At 37.4% G+C, this 23,204-nt stretch overlaps 1 protein-coding gene across 3 annotated transcripts in view; it reads right to left on the bottom strand.

Moving 5' to 3' along the window:
* The window catches only part of MID2 (midline 2), an 89,394-nt gene that overhangs the window by 63,412 nt on the left and 2,778 nt on the right, over positions 1 to 23,204 (bottom strand). For 2 of the 3 annotated variants that reach the window (XM_023534110.1, XM_011366051.2), the window contains exons 2-3: positions 13,371 to 14,086; positions 1,638 to 1,733 (exon numbers count right to left, since the gene is read on the bottom strand). In XM_023534110.1, coding sequence (XP_023389878.1) covers positions 1,638 to 1,733; positions 13,371 to 14,030 — 756 coding nt within the window. In that variant the 5' untranslated portion in view covers positions 14,031 to 14,086. Of the gene's footprint in view, positions 1 to 1,637; positions 1,734 to 13,370; positions 14,087 to 14,871; positions 14,962 to 23,204 lie in introns of those variants that run through there. The other variant, XM_023534111.1, reaches the window with a different exon arrangement.

Here is a 23,204-nt window from a genome sequence, read left to right as displayed (position 1 = left end):
AAACCAAAGGATTCCTTATCTTGTCTCCTGCTTACAATACTTCCTTGTCTCTCCACCAGTGTGGGTTTCTTACACTGTAATCTAACAGCATAATCAGAAGCTTTGATAAAGTGGAACAAGAGGGATTCTGATTAGCTTAAAACCACTCTAAAATGCCTTCTGAGTTTCTCCACTCTTGGAAAGGATAAGACTGAAGAAGAAAAGAGAATAAAAAAAGTAACTATTCACAGAATTATGACCCGTGAAATCTGGGAGAGATATCAAAGGTCATGTAGTCAGTTCAACCACTCATTTTATAGGTAAGGACACTGAAGCTGAAGACTAAATGCCTTATTCAAGTTTATACTACCAAATATTGGCAGACATAAATCTAGAACCTGGTTTTCCAACTTACATTCCAGTATTCTTTCTTTCCATTCCCTACATTTATTCCTAAATTCCCTACCCTATTGCACAATCTTGCACCTAAGTTTAATCGGTATCCTATGTACTCTAAATATAGCACCACAGTCTCCCACAAATGCAGTGCGTAGCAGTGGTTAAACTGTTATGGTACACTGACTATACAAGTACATCCTACTTTAAGAAACCCAATACTTTAAGACATCCAGAAATCATGAGTGGTTATTCATAAAAAGAATACTTTTTGCCTTACAAAATTCCCCATACTCTCTTAAATAGAAATCCCCAGGTGGGATTAAGAGATAGGATTATAATACAATTATTTTATTATTTAAAATAAAATAAACTTGAACCATTATATTTATCTGTCATACAAGTGAGATTAGAATTAGACTATCAGGTTGTACATAGAATTAGAAACATTTTTATCCAACCACTGCCCATGAGGAAGGAGTCCTATTTTACCCAAATCTGTTTATACTTTAAGCACTACCATCATCTCTTCAGCAAAATCAACAGAAAACGAAGTGCTACAGCTGAAGTTTCACAGTCTCGAGAAAGAGAGAGAAATAACATATTTCTTTTATTGCATCCACTTAGGAAGAGGTTGACTCCTCTCATACACCATACTCTGAGATTTGATGTAGGCAATCATTTTTCAAACCTTATATTTGTGTAACGCTTTAAAATTCACAGACAACTTTAACATAGATATCATTTGCTGATGACAAGAAAAAGTATAAAAGTGATGAGCAAGGACCTGGTAAGGTGCAACAGGAGGAAAGGAAGAGAGAATAGAAAGAAAAGAAGCAGACCTGATAATATTGTTATGGAAACAATACTGCACTGAATGAGCTTCACCGTACCCCAAGGACCCAGATTCCAAACTTCCTTATGGCACCCTAGCAATCTCTTTAAGAAGATATGATGTCCAGTTCGATGAAGGAAGAAACACACTTCGTGTTGGACTCTCATGCTGCCTGCTGTTTGGAAAGGAGAAGGGATTGTCCCTTGGATTGTTGTCTTCCCAACCCATTACCAATGCCTACCTATTTTTTTAACAATAGCTATCTGCCACTTTTCTTGGAACAATCATCCTAAAGAAATGAGACTTCCTAGAACTATCATTCAGTCCTTCAATAGAAATGGCTCGACTACAATCTAACAAAACTCAAGTCTCCCCAAAGAATCGATCCAGGTCCTCTGAAAGAATCACAAATGTTTCTGTTACATACCTCAACCTGCTGGCAGATCTGTATTAGCTTGGCCATTTGATTTTCTAGCTCGCTGTTACGCTTAACCAGGTTGGTGAGGTTCATCTCCAGAGTTTGCTGCCATCACAGAGTATAAAGCCAGAGGAGAAAAGGGGAGAGGGGAAAAAAGAACAAACATTCAGTGAGCTTGAGAACCAATATCATGTGGAAAACAGTCAGTCAACAAATATTTCAAAGATGAATTGAGCACTTGCAATGGGCTAAGCACTGTTCTAGGTGCCACTTAATAATGCTGTACATTTGCTCCAGACTATCGTTGTTGAGGAAAAGTTAATATTCATGGCTTTGTGAATGTAGGATTTTAATGACATTAAAATTTTATGTGAGCTACAATACTTTAAACATTTTAAAGTATTTCATACTCAGTGTCTCATTTTACCCTCATAATAATCCTGTGACATAGGATAACAGGTATTATTCTCTCTTTTACAGGTGGATAGACTTAAAAAAAACTATAATTTATTCAATGATTACTACTTGCCAGACACTATGCTCGACAACTACATATATATCATTGAATAATTATAACAACCCATGAAGTAGGAGATGTCAGAATTTTATAGGAGAGGAAACAGCTTCAGAATGGGGTTAAAGCGTTTTGCACAGTCACATAATTAATATGTATCAAAGCTAGAACTGGAGTCCAGGTCTCTAGATTTCAGTCACAGTTTTGCCCCAGTATTCCATTATTTTTTTGTCTTTTTGTCGATAACATTTTATATTTATCAGTAGGTTCCTTCAGGAAAGCAAATATGGTATTATAAGTGTGGAATTCATCAAAATCTAGCATCATATCTCACAGTGTCCCTTCTTTTCTGGCACTAAGGAATAGCACGCAGAGATGCCAGACTTCAAAATGCAAAGCCTAGCTATATCGAGAGAGGACATTCATTGTTTACCACTGCTTACTGCTATATAGAGCCTTTTAGGTACACATTAGAAGCACTTTATAAATCCTACTCTCTCCCATTCTTTATGTGAAAAAAAAATAGAATGTTACTCATGATGGGCTTTTTAATTCCTCCCTATTCCCAAGTCTTCAGCTCTGGTGGCTGCTTCTACCCCAAGACCTGCACCAATATCCAGTCCTCTCTCACTCACCATCCCAATACCTCTACAAAGTCTGTTCTAAATGTAACACCACAACTTCCTGGCCATTGCTCTGCTAGCATTCCTTCCTTTGGTTGTGTTCATTGTTCCATTGCTCTCTCCATGGTTTCTATGGTTTGCAGTAGTTCAAAGTTCATGTTTTTGGCAGGGTGGATGAGGGCAAGGTGAAGCGGGGGGAGGGGGAGAGGACTTGTGTAGTTGGCCCCTTGTCTACTAAGTAGGTGTGGCTCCTTATTATCCTTGGCACTGTCCCATGAATCTATCTCAGAAGATGTATTTCCACGGATATATGTATTTTTAGGACAGGCAGTCCAATTTCACTTGTTCTCTACCTGGATTATAAGAACCAGCTTAATCTTTGCTTCCCTTTTTGCGAGATCTCTCTTGGTTTCTTTGGCTTTGTTCCCAAAGAAGTGGTTTTTTACCATTTATTCCATTCTTTGTGGCTTGAGCAGAGTGCGTCCCTTAGCCTTCTTTAACTCCATGACCATCTCAATTGTGGCCTTCTCCTTAGCAAGGACCAAGAGAGAAGAAGGAAAAAAGAAGGGCAGCTATCACTGATTTCAACATGATGTCTAACCTGAGTAGATTTCAGGGGGAGAAATGGCATTTCAGAGATTTAATACACCAAAAAGTATTGAGTACCTACTCTGTTCAAAGTGCAGTGACTTCAGAGATAGGAAGAAAGTGAAATTAAGATGGGTCTTGAAAGACAAGTAGGATTTTAATAGACAGATGGAGGGGGCAGGGTGTTCCAAGCACAAAGAATAGCATGAGCAAAAGTAAAAAGGAACAAAGTATGGGACATGTTCAGGGAAGAGAAGTTGAGTTTGGGTAGAACAGAGGGTACAAGAGAGTAGTGGGGGACAAGGCTGGAAATGGAAATTGAGGCTCTGTTATGAAGCTCTTGAATGACTAGGTGAGGAATTTTTACCTATTTTTTAAGCAGTGGAGACTTACCAAAGGCTTTTGAGCAAGAAAATGATACAATCAAGGCTGCAGTTATGAGATCAACCTACCAGTAATATGAGGGGCAGACTGAAACAGGGACACTGGTTAGGAGGAGGCTATAGTATTCAAAGCAGTTGGGAGTGCAAGCCTGGGCCAAGCTAAGATGATAATTGAGAGAAAACATGTTTCAAGAAAGGATCTGTCACTGTCAAATATGCAGAGAGTACAAGAAATATGAGGGCTGATAAAAGGAAGCTGGATTTGGTAATTAGAGGCCACTGGTGACCTTTGAAAAAAAGAGTTTCAGTAGTTTTGGAAGCAGATACCAAACAGGGTTAAGAAGTACATGGGTAATAATGAAGTGGAGGCTACAAGTGTGAACTTATCTTAAAAAGTTTAACTGTGAGCTGAATGTGATAGAGCTGTAGTTTGATTAAAGGGTTCAACTTAAGTTAGAGAATGGGCATTGGTAATGAACCAAATCAGTTTGTGATCCCCTCTAGTAGAGTGGTCAAGATTCCTAGATCAAAAGAAACCCCATGCATCACATATGGTTATGTTGACATATTAGGTAATCATAATGCAGATTAATGAACTCAGAACAGATATAATATTAGAAATCTGTGTTTCAAACTATAATCTGTTTCCATTCAAACACAGGATGCCATGGGGAGAATGTTTTCTAACAAGTACATGCAACTTGTCATGAAACTGATATCTCATAAATAATTCATAATGCAGAGCAGGACTAAGTTCCTTACTGTGCGTTAATTTATGGCCGAGAACTGAGACAGCTTCTGTAAAGCCACTGAAAACAAAAATTAGGGCTGAACACATAATTTGGGGTCTGGTTAGACTGTGGACCTTGGGTTACCATCACAAAATTATGGCAAATGATTATTTTGCTCTGTTCTCCTAGCCATTTGCAGAATGCCAGCACATTTTAACAACATACTACTAAAACTGACAAGATGACTCTAATTTGAACCTGACTTCATTAATATGAAAATGCTTTGAAAAATAAATCTTTGGCTAATAAAAACACCATCTGTTGATGGCTTTTTGCCACTGTTTTCTTAGATTATGAGACATAATTTGAAAAAAAAAAAAAACACTGCGCATTTACTTACTAACTCCCTATTCATTTACAAGGAATTAAAGCCTCCTCTGAAACTGGAATTGATTCTCAGTAATGAACATATGCACAGAGAAGCAGAGAACTGAAGCAATTATGCAGTCTATTTCCTCGCCCTCCCTTCTCATGCCTAGCACTGATGAATCATTTAGAACTAGAAATTCTGGGCCACTCCAGGTTTCACTGATTTAGCCAAGTAATTGTCTTGTCTACAGTCTGGCTGAGTAAATAAAGAGGATATGTGTATGCGTACTTATGTCCACATGCGTGTGTGTGTGTGTGTGTGTGTGTGTGTGTGTGTGTGTAAAATCTTGTGTAAAACTAAACATGTCTCTTTATTGTTATGTTGTTTTTGTTTGGTTTTGAAAAATTGGTTTGTTCCGCTCTTTTCTCCTGCAGTCCAGTTAATGACTGGACCACATGCCCTCTGTCTAAGCCTGGTTAGTGAAGCTTTCTCAAACAAATTGAACTGTGACAGTGAGAGAGAGCCAAAGTGGCAGGGGAGATTGAAATAGAGATATCTGCTGGGAGGAAACAAGGACAGGAGGTTGGCAAGGGGAGCAGGATGAAGCTCCCATTTCCTGCTGCAGAAGGTAACCCCTGGGTCCTATTGTGCTTCCCGTATGTGAGAGTTAAAGAAGCCATTTGAGCTATGAAATTATAAGATCTTCTTCACCTCCAGATGACTACATCATTAGAACCCTCACAAGACTGTACATGTGTCTAAACAGCAAAAAGTGAGGGGAATATTTGGTTTATTTGCATAATTGAGATTTTAAAAGGCCCCAATTAGCTATACCGGCAGTCTACACTGATACCTTTTTTACCCAAGTTCCATTTCATTTGTGTCATATAGACTTGACTTCTTTTATACTCTTCCTAAAGAGAAAAATGTTTTACCAGTTTTGAGAAAGCCAGGGACAGGCTATTCTTCTTCTAGACAGCATACTATAAAAAGAAATGGCTTCTCTAAACCTCTTAATTGCTGGGGTTTTTTTTTGCCTCTCTAGATACAGGTTATTCCAGGTAACTTTCTTATTGCTTCCCTCAAGAAACCTAGCTATACATCAAAAACACCAGCTCTTCATTAAAGCCAGAGAGATTCCCCCGATGGCACTCATTTGACCATGATTTCCATTTGTCATGCTCCATGAAGGCACATGTATTCACACATTATGAGCACACTTACAGATGCCTATGTGAAACAGCAAGTCTTGAAGCCTAAAAGGGACTAGAGCTTTCTGTCTGTCCTATTGAAACATGTAGTATTGCCACTGAATGCCTATAATACTCTCTTGCTTTCTAAAAGGTCCACGAGGAACATTATCCAAACCTAGACAAGATCCTAACTGTTTTGATGTGGGAATTGAACCTTGGAGGTGCAAGGGAAGAAAGGCCAACTCATCTAAAACCTGAGCCTTCCCAACTGACAGAACACAATTTCATCTTTAAAAATAATCTGAGCCAGTGACTCCATTATTATTCCTTGACATGCCCTTTTTTGACATCCTATCTATCGCTGATATTCTCAGCTCTTCCAAAAGCCAGAACCCAAAATCTTAGCATATTTTGGGGGGTCACATTCTGCCTGTTTTTTTTTAACTGCTTGTCTTAAAATACTTACTTTGCTTTTGCTTCAGTCTGTCACTTTATGTATCAATTACATATGGCCTTTCAACAGTAGAACACACCATCTGTTCCACAAACTGAAGCCCACTTCCTTATGCCAGAGTTTATTCCTTCCCCAAACATTTATTTGCTGTTGTTTAGACATGGGCTATATCCTAGAATGTGATGCAGGTGATATACTGGATGTAGAAGGTCTACTCTACCTGAGGATTGTTAGAGGTAACCAGATTGGTCCTTGAGCCAGGTAAAACAGGTTGCCATTGCTCTTTTTTACAGAAGATTCTGAAATCATCCAGCAAAGAGCCACACTCCCCAGTGCCTTTATCAGAAATGCTGTACAAACCATCCGCATTCTTTTCTTTCCCCATCTCTTCAGGTGCATATTATGGTTAAATATTGAGTTTATATGTGTAAGTTATTATTTGAACCTTCTAAATAAAAACCTGTACTAAAAACCTAAATCCAGTGTTTATTTTGATAATATTCAGAATAGTGAGCCAAAGCCAACCATACTTTCCTGGATACCTCAATATTGTATTTCACTTGCATTATTCCTCTTCAGTCCTTGCCTCTAATACTCATCCTCCTCTTGCTCTTCTTTCATGTCTAATTTCTAGACCATTAGTGTGCAGCAAGGCTCAATCCTGGATCCTCATTCAGCTCACTATTGTATGGCTCTACCTCCATGCTAAAGACATCCAAATCTATATCTCTAGCCCTGAGCTTTCAGCCACCATAAAGACTTGAATTTCAAATCCTTCTGGAACACTGCCCTTTTAGTTCTGAGAGTACCTCCATGCTTTCTTTCCTCCAGATATTTGAATAAACTCTTTTCTCTTGACTAGAGTACTACCTGTTTCTTATTACAGCCCTTTACCCCAACTTGGGGTCTAAAAACCTACCTAAAGTCTCTTTTAATGTCCCTTCTATACTCTCTCACAACCTTCCGTGCTTCCTCTGTGCTTCAGAGCTTCCTGTGCAAACCTCTGTCGTATGACTTACCATACTGAATTAGAATTTTTGATGTACGTATCTATCTTCCTTACTTACTAAACTCAAATCTTATCAGGGCAAGGACTGTACCTTATTTCCTGTGTCTCCAGCTCCTACCACAATGACTTGAACATTTTAAGTATTCAATAAACAAAATGAGCATTCATTAATTGTTTGCTAAATGAATAAATGAAGCCCTGGCTTAAATCCCTGGTGCTACAGTTTAAGTTATCTGTTCTGTCTTCCAGGGAAATAAAGAACACATTACCTCACTATATCAACACTTCATGAACTCGAATGTCATTACCACATTTTCCCCTTTAAACTTCACTTCTTTGGGTTCAATAATTCTTGTTTCCTTAATATTTCCTCACCTATATCATATTTCTGTAATATGTTCTTTTGCCCAATAACAACAGACAGGATTTTCATCTACTCAAGAACAATCTCTGGGTCAACATTTTGTAAATATTGTCAGACTGGTGATTGTTAGCTCCTTTCAGATGCTTATGGGAAGACTTGGGACAAAAGAAATAACAAAAAGAAAAACAGAAAGATAAGAGCACAAATAGTTGGAGTATGTATCCACTTGCTAAACTTGCTCTCAAAACTAACAATAGAAAACATCTTCCAACAAAGGACCCTGTTATTATTATATGAGAATAGAGCCAGAGAATCAAAATAACCATTGAAGATAAAATAATTGAGGTTCAAATGAGTCTTAGCACACAGTTTGAGTAGAGACAGAATAAAATGCATTTTCTATCCACATACCTATACAAAACACATACAGATTTATAACATGTTATAAGCAATGGGGAGCAAGTCTTAGACAATTAAGAGACCACAGAGAAGCCGGGTCTATAAGCAAGAATGATTTTACGATCAGGCGTTGAAGGCTGGTTTAGCTGAGAAACTCCATGACAGATATTATTCCCACCCCTGTACACACATATGCACCATCATGCCTTAGAGAGTACAAATCTGGATTCAAATGCTTTGCTCTTTTGTTATATTTAGCTACTGTGATTCAGTACCTAAGTGAGTAAAAGTGAGAAACAACTTTTTCTGTTCCCTCACCTATGATAACCCACCCTGGTCTCCACTGAAGATTTCTCTTATCATAAGGATGCATAATCTGGCTCATTTATTAGGGAGATCTCTAGTATCAGAATAAGTTCTACATAAGTCCTAACCCTTCCTACAGTGGCCACAGAAAATTTGCCTTACACTCATGGTCCTCTCATACCCAACTTATCTACAGATATGCCCACAGAAGATTAACACAGACATTATCTCCTCTTCCACACAGTGACACACATTTATAGATACACATAGACACAAAGACACAGTCATTCTCAGCCACTCATCCATGAAGAAACACACATACTTGCATATAGTGACACATACATATGTATGCAAATATACCCTCTCTCAACTCAGTCTCTCATAAAGATATTTCTCTTTCTCTTATATTTGTATTCATCTGGTTCAAAACCAGTCAAATGCCCATTCATAGGTAAGTTGAGAGGGTATCTGTCTTGGCAGACAGAAGTGGGTGTCAAGTGGGTGAGTAGACAAATGACTGGGAAAAGGTGGTGGCTGAGTGAGAATGGGTGGGTGGATGACAGAGTGACTGAGTAGGAATGACAAGCAATCAACTATGATAAGATTCTAGAACATCATATTTTCCAACCTTTTAATTCTTGTGGCTTTCCTTTGAACATTCTCCAAGTCTTGTATCTCTCTTCTCTTTGTCTGGCAATCTTTAGCTCTCTCTGTCTCAGTTTCTCTTTCTGTATATATATGTGTGTGTGTGTGTGTGTGTGTGTGTGTGTGTGTGTGTTTTAGTTTCCCATAACAAAAAGCTAACCCTAGTGCCAGGTAATATTTCATAACAACATGAACCTTGATGTATAAATGTAACTGCATTTAAGAATTATTTGTAGCAACGAATTTGTGAAAATGTAATGAGGAAAAGAAAATGTGCTTGTTTATTCCTTTCAGGAAATTCCTCTATTCCCCCTGGTTTTCATCAGCTATATTTTTGGCAGGCTGTGGACATGGAAATGTGAAGACATCACTCTCAAAGAGAATTATAATAATTACATCTGATTTATACAGATGTCACCATAGGTTTAGGCAGTTGGAAAATTCAGCAATCAAAATGAATAGGCACTTAAAATTAAGGACATGTCATACTTTTGCTAACACTTTGTTTTTTAACACAATCAGTAGTTCATAGGAGATTTTTTCAGACTTCTGAGGTATTCATAATGGCACGACAGACTTATATCTTATAAGAACCAAAGCAAGCTATAGATGCTGGTACACTTCCTGCAAATCCATTTCAGAAATTTAATTCATCTGGATTTCTTGAGCATAGACTATGTGTGTTACACACTAAGGAAGATACTGAAGAAATAAATTACATTGAACCTGGCCTCAAAGAATTTATGGTATAGTTAGGGTATTTTGGAGTGGCTTTGCGGGGTTTCAACTAAGCACTAAAGAACAGATTGGATTTGTAAGCAGGCCAAGAGAAAAGCATGAGTGAGTGAAAGTTCAGAGTCAGAAAAAGAATGGCATGTTTAGCAGACAGGTAGGAGGCTAGCCTGGGTAGATGAAGGTAGCATGTTTGAAGGTGGTAGAGGGAAAAGACAGATGAACAGCATAGGGACCAAGTTGTATGGGACTTAGTATATCGAGTTGAGATCTGTCACCAATAAGAGCCACCAAAATTGACCTTTTTCTTATAAAGCCAACATTAATTAATACAACAATATAGATCTTTTCTAAGGGGAGAAACTCGTGTGACAATGAAAACGCTAAAATGTGAAGCCATTTTATAGGAAGGTAGCACATATTATAAGCTAATTTATATACTAAAACTAGTAAGTGAAAAGAGAGGTAATGGAGAAATAATTACTCTGATAGGCCTTACTACTAATAACTGTCATGAACACAATTATTCTTTGAAGTTGAAAAATTAATTAAACCACTGGTAGCCTTCTGAAGGACATGTAGGTAGACTGGACAACTAAATAAGGATAATGAACTATACTAAGTATCCCAAACCCTCTAATCCATTTTGAGTACATGTTAAAAAGACAGGCTGGCTTCTGGTTATTCTGACCTTTCATCTATAACATAACGGTTTGTTAATTCTTTATTGAACAAATAAATAATAGAGACCACTAATCCTAATCAGTGAGGTTGGTACATTAAGGGGAGTTATAAATGCCAACAATAAAGATCCAGAACGAAAAAGTGAAAATAAACACCATATCAGTTACTGGCCAGAAAGTCAAACCCATATTCGTGTGTGTGTGTGTGTGTCTACATATATACATATGTATAATGATCATTCTTCCCCTTTTCCTGTAGAACTTCCGTGTGTCCCTCAGGGCCAGTGTAGTATGCTCAAGGGCATCTCCCCCATAGGTTCTGAGAGCTGGCTTTCTCCTTTCTCCTTGGGGAAAAATCAAGCAGATTAAGGAGATAATCCTAAATGCTTTTCCAAATTAAAATTAACTCAAAGAAATGAGTATATGTGACACTAAAAGTCAGACTTTCTCTCTGCTTAACATGGAGAGCTAATATCCTTTTACACTTGGCACCAAACCAAAATGACCGCCCCCACACACACACATACACACACACAAGCAAAGTTCGAGATGTTCCAGACAACATAACAGGCTACATGGTTGGGTATGATTCATATATTTCCACTCTCCATCCAAAAATGAGCAAAAAAATTTCCACTTAATTTATAATCAGAATTTTCTGCACATTTCCTAAAAAATTAAAGGGGAACGATTCAAAACCTGGCCTTTCTTTCTCCAAAAATTACTGATTAGTTACAGACTAAAGTATCTTTTGGTAAAATACTTTTGTATTCCATCCACCTCTGGAGATGAGGGTTAATGCTGCATGATGCCAAATATCTAATCAACCATTCAATGTTGTCATGTTTTCGGATATTTTCAAAATGCTGGTGTTCTTACTCTATTCAACCTTTTGTTATCTCAATAGTACACATGCATACAGATTTTTATGTTTGGAATTTTTCTCAAGGCCAATGCCTTATTATAGTTCTAACACCTGCACATATTTGGCAAAGATTGTTCCATCCTCTCCACATCCCCTACTCTTCCTGCAACCCCACCCTAATTTCTTGCTATTATGAAGCTGTAAGTTTATATAGTATGTCCTTTCCTTGATGCTGTTAATCGTTTTTCTGTGACCCATAAAATGTACAATGCTGGAGCATAAAGTTTAGTTTCAAATCACATTTCATGAGGAAAACGAAGTGGCAGCAGGCTGTAGTAGAAAGGACACTTAACTTAGATTCTAGAAACTGAACTCCAGCTTCAATTCTATGACTTTGAGCAAATCGCTTAACCTATCAAACTCTCAGTTTATACCACTTTAAAATGTAGGGCTTCAACCAGACAAAGTTCAAGCCCTAACTTCTTATGATTCTAAGAATTGAAGTCAATGAGATTATTCCTCTCTAAATTCTGGATATGAATGAGAATATCACCTTGAGTGAAACCAACAGATTAACATTGAACTTTGTACAAATCTATAAATATTGGACATAAATAATAATCAAAATAATGCACAAACCATTATCAGTATGGCTTGCCACAAATTGCAGAAGGGAAGAACATGTAACCTATTCTGACTATTTCTATCCTCACCAATATCATAATTTTACATAAGTTACAACTTTTCCAGAGCATAACTAAAATAAACTCTCCACTCCCTTCTTGCCCTCCTTCAATCCTACCTGGGTCTTCCTTGCAGCTTGGCTTATATATTCTATCCCTATTTAGGGGTGGTAATCTTATTATACACTTATTCGTTTTATTGTTCTGGAATTTCTGTTAAGTTGTTTCCTTTTTAAGAGAAGTTAAACCACATAGCAGGCTGGCAATGGGAATGAAACAATTTGTTGGATCTAACATTTGTTAAAATCAACATGCGGTAGTAGGGCTTTAAAAATAAGCACTTAGACTTTCCCATAAATATTATATGGCCCAACAACTTCAGAAAACTTTGTCCACTGAACACAAATTTCCAGGGCAGGACTGCAAACAAGTACGTCAGTCCATAACCTATAAAAATGAACGCTGGCACAAAATCTGATACTCAAATATTTATGGCTTTCAGTTTAAATTTTTAGTTCAGGTATTTGATTATCCTTCCTGACTTTGTGGTACACTGAAGTTCCTTTTTTATATGTTTATTATATCGTTTTTTAATGGAGGCTTAGTATTAGTCTTGTGTTAAGGGCTTGATGGCAATTTGCAATAGCCAGTACCAAACCTTTGTTTCTTTAGCGTACTGAGTGTGCAACCATACACTACTGTCTTCCATAAAAATCTCTCACCTACAGAGATATACTCAGACACCTCCACCCATACCTACACAGAGACACACCCAACCTTCCTATTGCTATACTCATAAATATGCGAATCAACATATATGCTAAGTGTAGTACACCTACACAGGTACTCACATACTTTAAAGAGGTGGAAAGATCATGGCAAAGATATGTAGTGTGCAATATGTCACTGATAGAGGAGAGAGGGTTCTGTTTCCCTGGAAGGATTACTGGTATGGCGGGCCCTGGGATAACTCACCCAGAATTGGCCAGAGGTGAAAGAATGCAGGCAAGTTTATGCAAATAGGTGAAATAGGTTCCAGTGAGAGCTTGCAGGTGAGTAGGTTATTTTTCACAAGAACCACTTGGAGTTAACTCATTTGTCATATAAAAGAAGTGACCAGTTTTATTAGGGAACTTGCTAACTGCATAACTGTGTATAAAGAGACAAAGTTGTGTAAGGAATATTTCTCCGCTCTCTTACCTTGAGTTTCTCAAACCGATCATTCAGGGACGCAACCTGATGGTCTCGGTGACGCCCCACCAGTTTGCATAAGGCACAGATCAATTGGTCATCAGATACACAATACATGTTCACTTTCTCGTTCTCATGGTCCAGGCAGGTAATCCCTCGAAGGTGTGTGTCTGGCACTGGTTCTACCAGGCGGTGGCTGGTGAAAGGTTTCTTGTTGGGGTGTGTGGCCCGCAGGCAACGGTCACAGTAGGAGACCTCACAGGTGATACATGTTTTCACTGCATCCCTTGGCGGATCCTGCTCACAGAATTGGCAAGCAATTCGTTCACTAGACATGGTGGTGCTGGGCCTGTAAGTCCTCTCCCGGCGGCTTTCACTTGGGGAATTAGGCCCACTAACTGAAGCCTTCTGGAAGCGGTCAATAATGTTCTGCAAAGTCACATTCCTCTTGAGGCCATCCAGGCCCCGGTGGTTCAACGAGATAACATACCTGCACGTAGGACACTGGAAAGCAGTAATGGGCTCAATGGATTCACCAGAGCTGCAGCTGGAGACCAAGATGCGATGGGCGCAGCTGAAGCAGAGGCTATGAGCACAAGGAAGCAGAAGGGGATCTTCGAACAACTCTAGGCAAATTGGACAGGTCAATTCAGACTCCAGTGTTTCCATCTTTAATGAAAATAATCCTGCTGAGGCATTAAGAACCACAGAGGCTGGGATTTCACCTGCAAGGAATGCAAAGCAAGAATCATAAAGCATTTCCAAAGGAAAAGTGGATGCAGCATAATTATTCACTAACCAATAGAGGCTTTACATGCTGGATTCCCCAGGGATGCTGAAGCAATAGGAAAGTGATTTGGGAATTAATCAGAAAGCCTTGAGCCCCCTTCAAACCTTGTTTTTGACAAACCCTGAGTTTATTTCCCTGTACTAATAAATAGAATGTAGTGGCCACTTCTGAATCCTGGTTTACTGATTAGCATTAGTATTCTAGCTTACAACACTGCCATGGATCATTCTCTCAAATATTTTCCACTGACATTTCTTGTCCTTGACTATGATAAGACTGAGGCACTGCAAAATTCTCAATCTCCATTCTCCAATATTGTTCTCTATTTTACTTCAAGGTATAGAGGCTGCTCCTATTTCACATCTAGCAGAAGGAAAACAAGGCCGTATTTCAAACTAACTCTCTAGTTCTTGAAATGATTCCATTCTGCGAGCCTGCATAAAAAGAAGAGAGAGCTTTAGAAAAATGTAGTTCTCAGTGCAGGATAATAAGTTCTTTGGAGTATGAATTTGAAGTACTTCCTATTACCACATATGGAAATTTCTGTTCCATACCATTTCTAGTAAACTGAGTCACTAGAGACAAAAGATGATAGTTTTCATTTTCACTTTCTTCCCTCACCTTCAGAAAACTCTCCATTTTATCAAGCTGAATGAAAAATGATTTCAACTTTTCAACTTACTCATCAATAGCTGCTGATCAATAATGAAGACATATTACCTTGTGGCTTCAGTTGGTTTTATTATTTAATACTTGCTGAACTAGCACAAGCCTGCTATGAAGATCACCTCCCCATGTGTCTTTTCATACTTCCTAAAACATAACAAGATACAAATCAAGATCTAGATATACATTAGCAAGGTGAGGAGCCAGAAAAGTTCAGATCTTGTAACCTTCATTTTAGTATGCAACAGAGTAAAAGAAGTCACCCAACTGACAGGAAACCAGCCTCTTGATCAATCTATCGCTTCACTCACTCCTGAGCTGACAATATAGATACTTGTCTCCATGGGTCTTCCATTAATTAAAATCAATGCACATAAATATTCTAAGCTAGCTTTAACTAAGGAACAATATAAAATATATCTTATTGACTAAAAGTGTTAACCCTATTTATCCTTTTGCTTTTGAATAATTTTTGTTCCTCACCTCACTGTCATTGGAGACACATATCAGGGCTTGAGAATTTGACTCTGCCGTTGATATTTGTTCAGATTTTGTCATCTATCAGAGATACCCACATAAACCTCTCACAAGATACTTAAATACTGAGTACAATTATACCTACTGCCAAAGTACAGTAGATATATCCCTAAAAGCTGTTCCTAAATCAAAACTTTTAAGTGAACTGAACTAAATAGCTTTTTTGTGGAAATTTATGGAAAACGGCTATAAAGTGAAGAATCTTTTTTTTTGTAAAACAGTCACTCTCAGTTGTTTTGTAAGTTCAGACGTTTGTATAACCACTTTTAAAGAAATGAGATGTGTGGTATTCTTATTTTACAATTTACAAGTGCTTGAAAATTGTTGGCTAATATTTTGTAACTTATAACATCTATCAGCATTCATCTATAGAGATGAAAAAGTAAGACAATTAAAATGTACATATACTGTAGCATCTTAGAATTGGAAAATACTTTAGAGATGATAGACTCCAACTTCCACTCATGGCAGGAATATTACCTTTGATAGCTCCACTGTTCATAAGTGAACTTGTTATTCTCCCCTCTCCCAAAAATCAATACACCTGCTCCTCTCCCAATTTTGCCTATCTGGTGAATAACACCCTCCAATCCTAGAAAACTAGGAATTCTGTCATTTCTGTGTTTATCATCTCAACCAACTGGTGGCTCCTAGAACATTCTATTTTATTTCATTTATATCTCTCTGTCTCCAGCTAACTCTCTGCTCCTTGAGGGCATCAACTATTTAATTTTTTTTTTAATTCAAAGCATGGTACCTCACACACACTAGGTATTCAATAAGTGTTAAATAAAGGATCCCTTAAAGTGGAAGAAGTTAGAAGGGACCTAGCATTTATACAGTACCTCCTGTATTCTGAGTACTATGTTAAGCATTTTACCCACATTATTTCATTAAATTTTATTAGTGATCCTGTGAGAAAGTTACTACTACTATACTCATATTATATATAGTTAGGAAATTGGTGCTCAACATTTAAGTAAATCAACCAGGAACGCACATACTCAGAGCACTGGGTCACAATGCCTGTGCTCTTTTCCCTACACCTCTATTTCAATCATCTCACCTCCTTCACTCAAGTTTATCTTGACTATTTACAAGAGAGTTTCTACACAGCATATTTCCACTTCTATTTTTGTCTCTCTGTGTCCCTCTGAGTTTCTCTAAATCTGCCACTCATTCTGAGTCCCTTCCAGAATGTTATCTTTCTTCTAGGACTGTTTCTATCTCGCACTGCATTTCTATTACTATCTCTCCCAGAACTGAATGTCTGCATTCCTCAATGTCTATGTTGGAAGATATCTGGGAGAACTGAGTAAGGCCTCCCACCAAAATGCCAATTCATCAGGAGCACTGCTGAGAGACAAGTCTATGTGTTGAAACCTATACAAAACGAAGTATCACAATTCTTCTAAGTTTTAGAAATATGTCATATAAATTCTTCTATACAGAAGAAAAGCTCTTTAAATTTTCCTAGAACCCTAAAAATTGTTCCCAAGTAAGTGTTACACTTGAACCTATAATTTTATAATTAAGCTTGGTAAAGTATGGTATGGGTAAGGATTGCCTTAGATGAAGTCAAAATGGGATTTTTAACCAGGGATTCCTGAACTGTTTGAAGAATGTTGTATGTATGTCATATATGCATTTTCGTGAAGAGAGGGTTGTCTATAACATTCAAAATGTTCTCAAAAAAGTACTTGAGAGAGAAAAAGTCAAACATCAGTGCTCTAAAATAACCTACCTTAACTGATTTCAGCTCTATAAGGAATAATATATGATGGTTACAGTCTGCTGCTTATAATAAGTAATTTTTCTATGTTGTTCTATTTTATCATCATATAGTAACTGCTTTAAGTCAATTTGAGGGAACTGATTTTTTTTCACTTTCTTCAGACATCTGTTCATCTCATCTCTCATTTATGAGGTCACCTTGTTCTAATTACTCCTAATATTTCAGCATCCTCTCAACTCCCCATTTTCCCTACTTCCCTGATTATGTAAGTATCTTTCCCTTTAAATTTTATTGAGCCTTTACTATTTGCCAGGCACTAAATAATATCCTTAAACAAAGGCAACTTGTCTAGGGTCACATTTGTTTACAACTATCAAAGCTAACATTCAAACCCAGAATACAACTGAGGGTCCAGAAATAAACTCATATACTCATATATTTATGGTCGACTGACTTTCAACAAGGATTTCAAAACCATTCAGTGGAGGAAAGAATAATCCTGTCAACAAATGGTACTAGGACGACTGGATATCCAGATGTAAAAGGATGAAGATAGAACCCTACCTCGCACTATACATAAAAGTTAACTCAAAATGGGTCAAGGATCTAAATGTAAGTGAAGAAACTATAAAACTTTTGGAAGGAAATATAGGTATAAATCTTCATGAACTTAGGTTAGGCAAGGGTTTCTTAGATGACACCAACGCACAAGCAGTTAAAGGAGAAAAAAATAGATAAATCAGACTTCATCAAAATTTAAAATTTCTGTGCTGCAAATGGCACCATCAAGAAAGTGAAAAGACAACTCACAGAATGAGAAAAAATATTTGCAAAGCATTTTTATGATATTAGTCTAATATCTAGAAATGTATACAGAACTCTTACAACTCAACAATAAAAAGACAAAAAAAAATTAAATGGACAAAAGATGTGAATAGACATTTCTCCAAAGAAGATATACAATGATCAATAAGCACATGAAAAGATACTCAATATTATTAGCCATTAGGGAAATATGAATCAAAACCACATGGAGATACTACTTCAAATTCACTAGGATGGCTATAATTTTAAAAATATAGCAAATATCAACCAGAAATTGGAAACCTCATACATTGCTGGTGGAAATGTAAAGTGATGCAGTTGCTTTGGGAGATTGTTTCACAGATCCTCAACAGGTTAAATGTAAAATTACCATATGATCCAGAAGAACTGAGGACATACTTAAAAATTTGAATGCAATGTTCATAGCAGCATTATTCATAATAGCCAAATGATGGAAACGACACAAATGTTCATCAACTGATGAATGGATAAACAAATGTGGTATATCCATATAATGGAATTTTATTCAGCAAGAAAAAGTAATGAAGTACTGATACATGCTTCAACATGGATGAGCTTTGAAAACATTATTATTTTAAGTGAAAAAAAAATCCATTTGCAAAAGGCCTCAAATTACATGATTCCACTTATATGAGATGTTCAGAATAGGCAAACCCAGAAGAACAGAAAGTAGATTAATAGTTGCCAAGGGCTGGGGGGTTGGGAGGATGGAGGGTGTGGGGGGTTTCTTTATGGGATGATAAAAATGTTCAGAAATTAGATAGTGGTGATGGTTGCATAACTTTGTGAATATACAAAAAAAGAAAAACACTGAATTATACACTTTAAAATGGTGAATATATGTGAATTATATCTCAATTAAAAATTGTTTCAAACCCAGGTCTGACTCCAGAGTGTGAACAGTTAACCACTATACTATACTGTCAACTGTGTAATTATGTAGTATTTCTAAACTCTATTGGATTGCTTATCCCTTTCAATTGTTTTTATAGGTAAGTGATTCCTGCTCTAGGTTTTGCAATCCTGGGATATCTCTAATGATCAATGAATATTAGAAAATTCTCAGCTCCAAATTTTTATTTATTTAAAAAATATAAAACTCCTAAAAATATCTGACTTCTATATCACAAAATACAAGAGGGGCGTGGAATGACAAAAATAAAACAATGGTAGAGCATTGCAACTTCAAAAAGTTTGTGAATCATTAATCTATGCAGAATTAGAGACTTTGCTAAAGATAAAGACAGATGTGAACCTGATAGGATGTGACCCAATGACAGGTAATGATGAAGCATTTGACAGAAAACACAATGGATTGTCCTAAAAATGTATTCGTGAAATGTCTGGGAAGGCAGACTCATTGCTATGTTAAGAAACAAATGCCCACACCCACATACACTTTAAAATGATTTGACCACTACCATATCATCTAGTTATTGCAATGTAGTCAAATAAGTATATTTGTGCATTTGCCCTTGCTCTATTAAAAAAATTGTTTCTCTATGCCTTATTTTGACCCCTTACCTCCATCTAGGCTGTGACCCCTGAAAAAATAAGTTGATGAGAATAAACTATAAAAAGGTATCATAAGGCTGTGTGAGTAGGTAGGAATAGAAAAGAGGATTTAAAAGCAAGTGATTAAGATAAAGATAAAATTACATTCTACATTATAAAATGAAAGACCAATTTCCGCATCACCCTTCAAATCCAGCATTCAGTTAACTCTGCTCAGAGAAAGAACCCATGATCTGCACTTGGCAGAATTCTACTATTTCAAATGGCATCTGAATATAATTAAATGCTCACTTATTTCAAAAGTTTATATTCTGTATAGTTTTCATGTTTTAGGTTTGCAGGGCATGGCTCTGGGCTCTCACTACCTCCCTGAAGAGCCCCAATCTCCCCTTCTTCAGAGAAAAAAAATCATGAGGATTGAGCTGAGTAATAGGTAGGATTTGTTAAAAAAGAAAAAAAACAAATTAACATAAAATAAACATTCTTCGAGATATTAACATTAACGTCCCACAAGCTCTTCCTCAAAACTGTGTCCTTGCCTTGGAGGATGAGCAAATGAGTCTTGGCTGAGTCTGTTATTTCCTTAACTGTAAAATGTTGTTCAAATTGGATTAGAATCATCTCTTTAAGATGCTTTCCAGCTCTGACATCCTATTATTATTAAGCTCTTGCTATCTGTTACCACATAGGAAAGACACCTTGGATTATTGAAAATTCGTTCCTCAAAACACAACTCTTATTTATTAGTGTGATTAGAAAGGCTGACAAGCAATGGGCATCATCATGAGGTGAAGTGGAAATTTAAAATACAATACATTACTTTTCCTTGGCTAAGCCAAGGTGATGAAGGACAGTGGCTGGTTTTGCCTGTCGTACCTCAGGGAAGATGTAATGGGTGTTCCACAGGACAACTAAAGGGGAGGGAGTCCCATGGGAGCAAAAACTGATAATAACACCTCTTGGAATTGAAAAAAAGTACAACAAAATCCTAGAATACTATTAGTAGCGGGGGAAAAAAAAACTCTTGAAGCTCGAAAAAAGATCATTTGGGAACATAAAAGGCAACCAATGCATAGAATTCTTACCCGAAAAGGATAAACACTGAAAATAGAAACCCAGAAAAAAAAGAGGCTAGGTGGTCAGTAAACATAATTAACAATAACAGTCACCCTACATTTGCGTACTACTTTATACTTTTCAAATGTTTCCAAAGCCATTATCTAATTTGATCCTCATAATAAAGCCTGGTTGAAGTCCTGGCTCTAAACTGAATGAGCCAAGTGATCCTACGCAAGACATTTAAACAACTTGTGCCTCCTCGTCTGTTGAATGAAAAATACCTGCCCTACTCACTTCACAGGTTCTTGTGAGGATGAGAAGAGGATAAAATAAAGTTATTAACTTGCTTTGCAAATATAGATATTCTCATCATACATTCACAGATGACAGATACAAAGCAAGTTATTAAGGAAAACAACAAATGTTTGGAAATTCATCTCAAACACATGGTTGACATAATAGAGGACAATTACACTGTCTCACAAGTTTTCTGGAGAATCATGCATCTGATTGTGGTATTTGTTATACTTGTATATCTCCCCTGTAAGACTGGAGACCCCCAAGGCAGGAACTGTCTTCTTTTCTCTGAAGTTTTTATCATGCACAGGGAGAGCTCAGAACTGGAGGTTGATTACCAACTGACAGAGAGCACCAGAGCCCGTTCTTGTCTAATAGGTTATTAAAGCTTACTTAATATTTTACAGCAGGTGGATTTAATGACATTTTCTTTACAATAATTAGCCTCTAAATCCAACCATCGGGTATTTTATACACTATAGTCATCATAAACATTAAAATGAATAATAACACACTAGCAGAACTAAAAGTCCTAAATCTGCTACAACCACAAAAGATATAACCTAAGTAACCAAGAAACAGATTTGTCAAGGTAACACATGATAATTGTCAGGAATCCTAATTATGATCCATAACACCTTTATCTTAATACAGATTACACTGGCAGTTGCAAGGTTGGGGAACAAATGGAGAACAAACCTACTGCTACCATTATAGCTTTCCATCTATTCTAGGATTGTTTTTCCCAATCTCTGTTACCCAATGAAATATCTGTAAATGTTTAAATGTTCAGTGACACACCTGGATGGGCAGGCATCACTACTTCTACAGACTAAAATTGGCAATATATGTATGTAAGACGTGCTGTTGAATGTTAGGCTGAGAGGACCCCAAGTTCTTGTCAGAAACAAGGGACAGAGAACAGAAGCTTATTTGAAATCAAGCTTCTACTCCCCTGGGAACTACATGGACCCTAGCAACACTGAACAAAGGGCTATAGACAAAGCAATTGAGGATTCTGGACTGTAAACTCTTCTTCTACCTCTGGGCTATATACATTCAGACACTTCATTGTCTTGCATTAGCATTGTCTACCATACCCATACATTATGCTCCTAACCCAGAAAATTGTAAATACTGGGATTTTCTGTTTCAGGAGGATTTTAGATTACATCATGAGTTTGTTATCAGATCATTTCGTCTCTGTAAGAGGAAGACCCAGAGACTGGGGACACTGTTCTGTTCATCAACCAAAAGAGTCTGACTTCCAGGAAAGAGACTGAGACAAAGGCCAAGGTCAGGCAGTCAGAGATCTGTAGGGAGACAAGAACCTAAGTAGGAGAAACCTTACTAAGGATACTTTGCTAACCCACTTAGATTAAACCAGCAAGTCAAGTGTGCATTCAGGTGAACCCCACATGGAGGAAGGACTGGTGGGATTTTGGCACATTACTCAAAATCCCTCCCCCACCCACACTTTATCTAGTAGTCTTAGCAGCCTATAGGGTTTCTAAGGGAAATGCAGAAGCTGGGAGAGCAACTTTTGAAAAGACGGTGTCTGCCTATGGTCATGGAGGAGGGGAAGATGGAAAAAGAGAAACAGCCACAAACCTCCAGTACCCAAGGAAGACTCAGTTTTAGTTTATGAAAATGGAGAGAGAAATGTATATTGATCCTTGGAAAAGGTGGGGGGAGGGATAAAAAGGGAACTAGCAGCTTACCCAGGGGGATAATTGGATTTAAATTTCTTGCTTCAACACCACTTATCTGGTCTTCTCACTTGTTAGCATGATCCAATTCACTGGTTGAGAAACACTTTTCTAGTCTTTTCTCTACCCTGCTCAGTGATGAGCACGGTGTTTTTTGAGAGACCTAAAATACAGTCGTCAGCACAATACCACCTTGGTACCAAAATTTCATTCAGCAAAGAGTGAACAACTGTGAACTTTCCTGAACTGTAGTATATCCAGTATTGACATGTTAAATGTCATATTTTGATGATTCAAGGCTCTAAGTTAAGATATCTAGCTTAAGTAAGGAGGCGTTTTGCAAACACACTGCCTCATGTTCTCCCTTGTACAGAAGACAAAAACTTAATGCTAAATGGAAATGCAGCATCTCCTGGCCTCCACTAGCATCCAAATCTCATGGCCTACCAGCTAAGGAGTTATCAAAATCCATAAAGACTATGTAACAGATACACACGAGATTAAGCAGGTACCTCTGAGAATAGCCATTTGAGACACATTCTGTGACAGCCCTGTCTTTACCTCCTTTTGATGGCTCTGTGTCCCTGTTGGGAAAGAGAGAACCTAAGTGCTAAGGGATACAGTGAAAAGAAAACATTCTCACCTCTTCACCAAGCCAGTGAAGTTTGCTGAGTGGTAAAGACAAACTC

This window comes from Pteropus vampyrus, unplaced genomic scaffold, assembly GCF_000151845.1.
Source record: "Pteropus vampyrus isolate Shadow unplaced genomic scaffold, Pvam_2.0 Scaffold120, whole genome shotgun sequence".
NCBI classification, from domain to species: domain Eukaryota; kingdom Metazoa; phylum Chordata; class Mammalia; order Chiroptera; family Pteropodidae; genus Pteropus; species Pteropus vampyrus.
The sequence above is the reverse complement of the archived record's forward strand: the minus strand, read 5'-3'. Positions and strand labels throughout refer to the sequence as shown.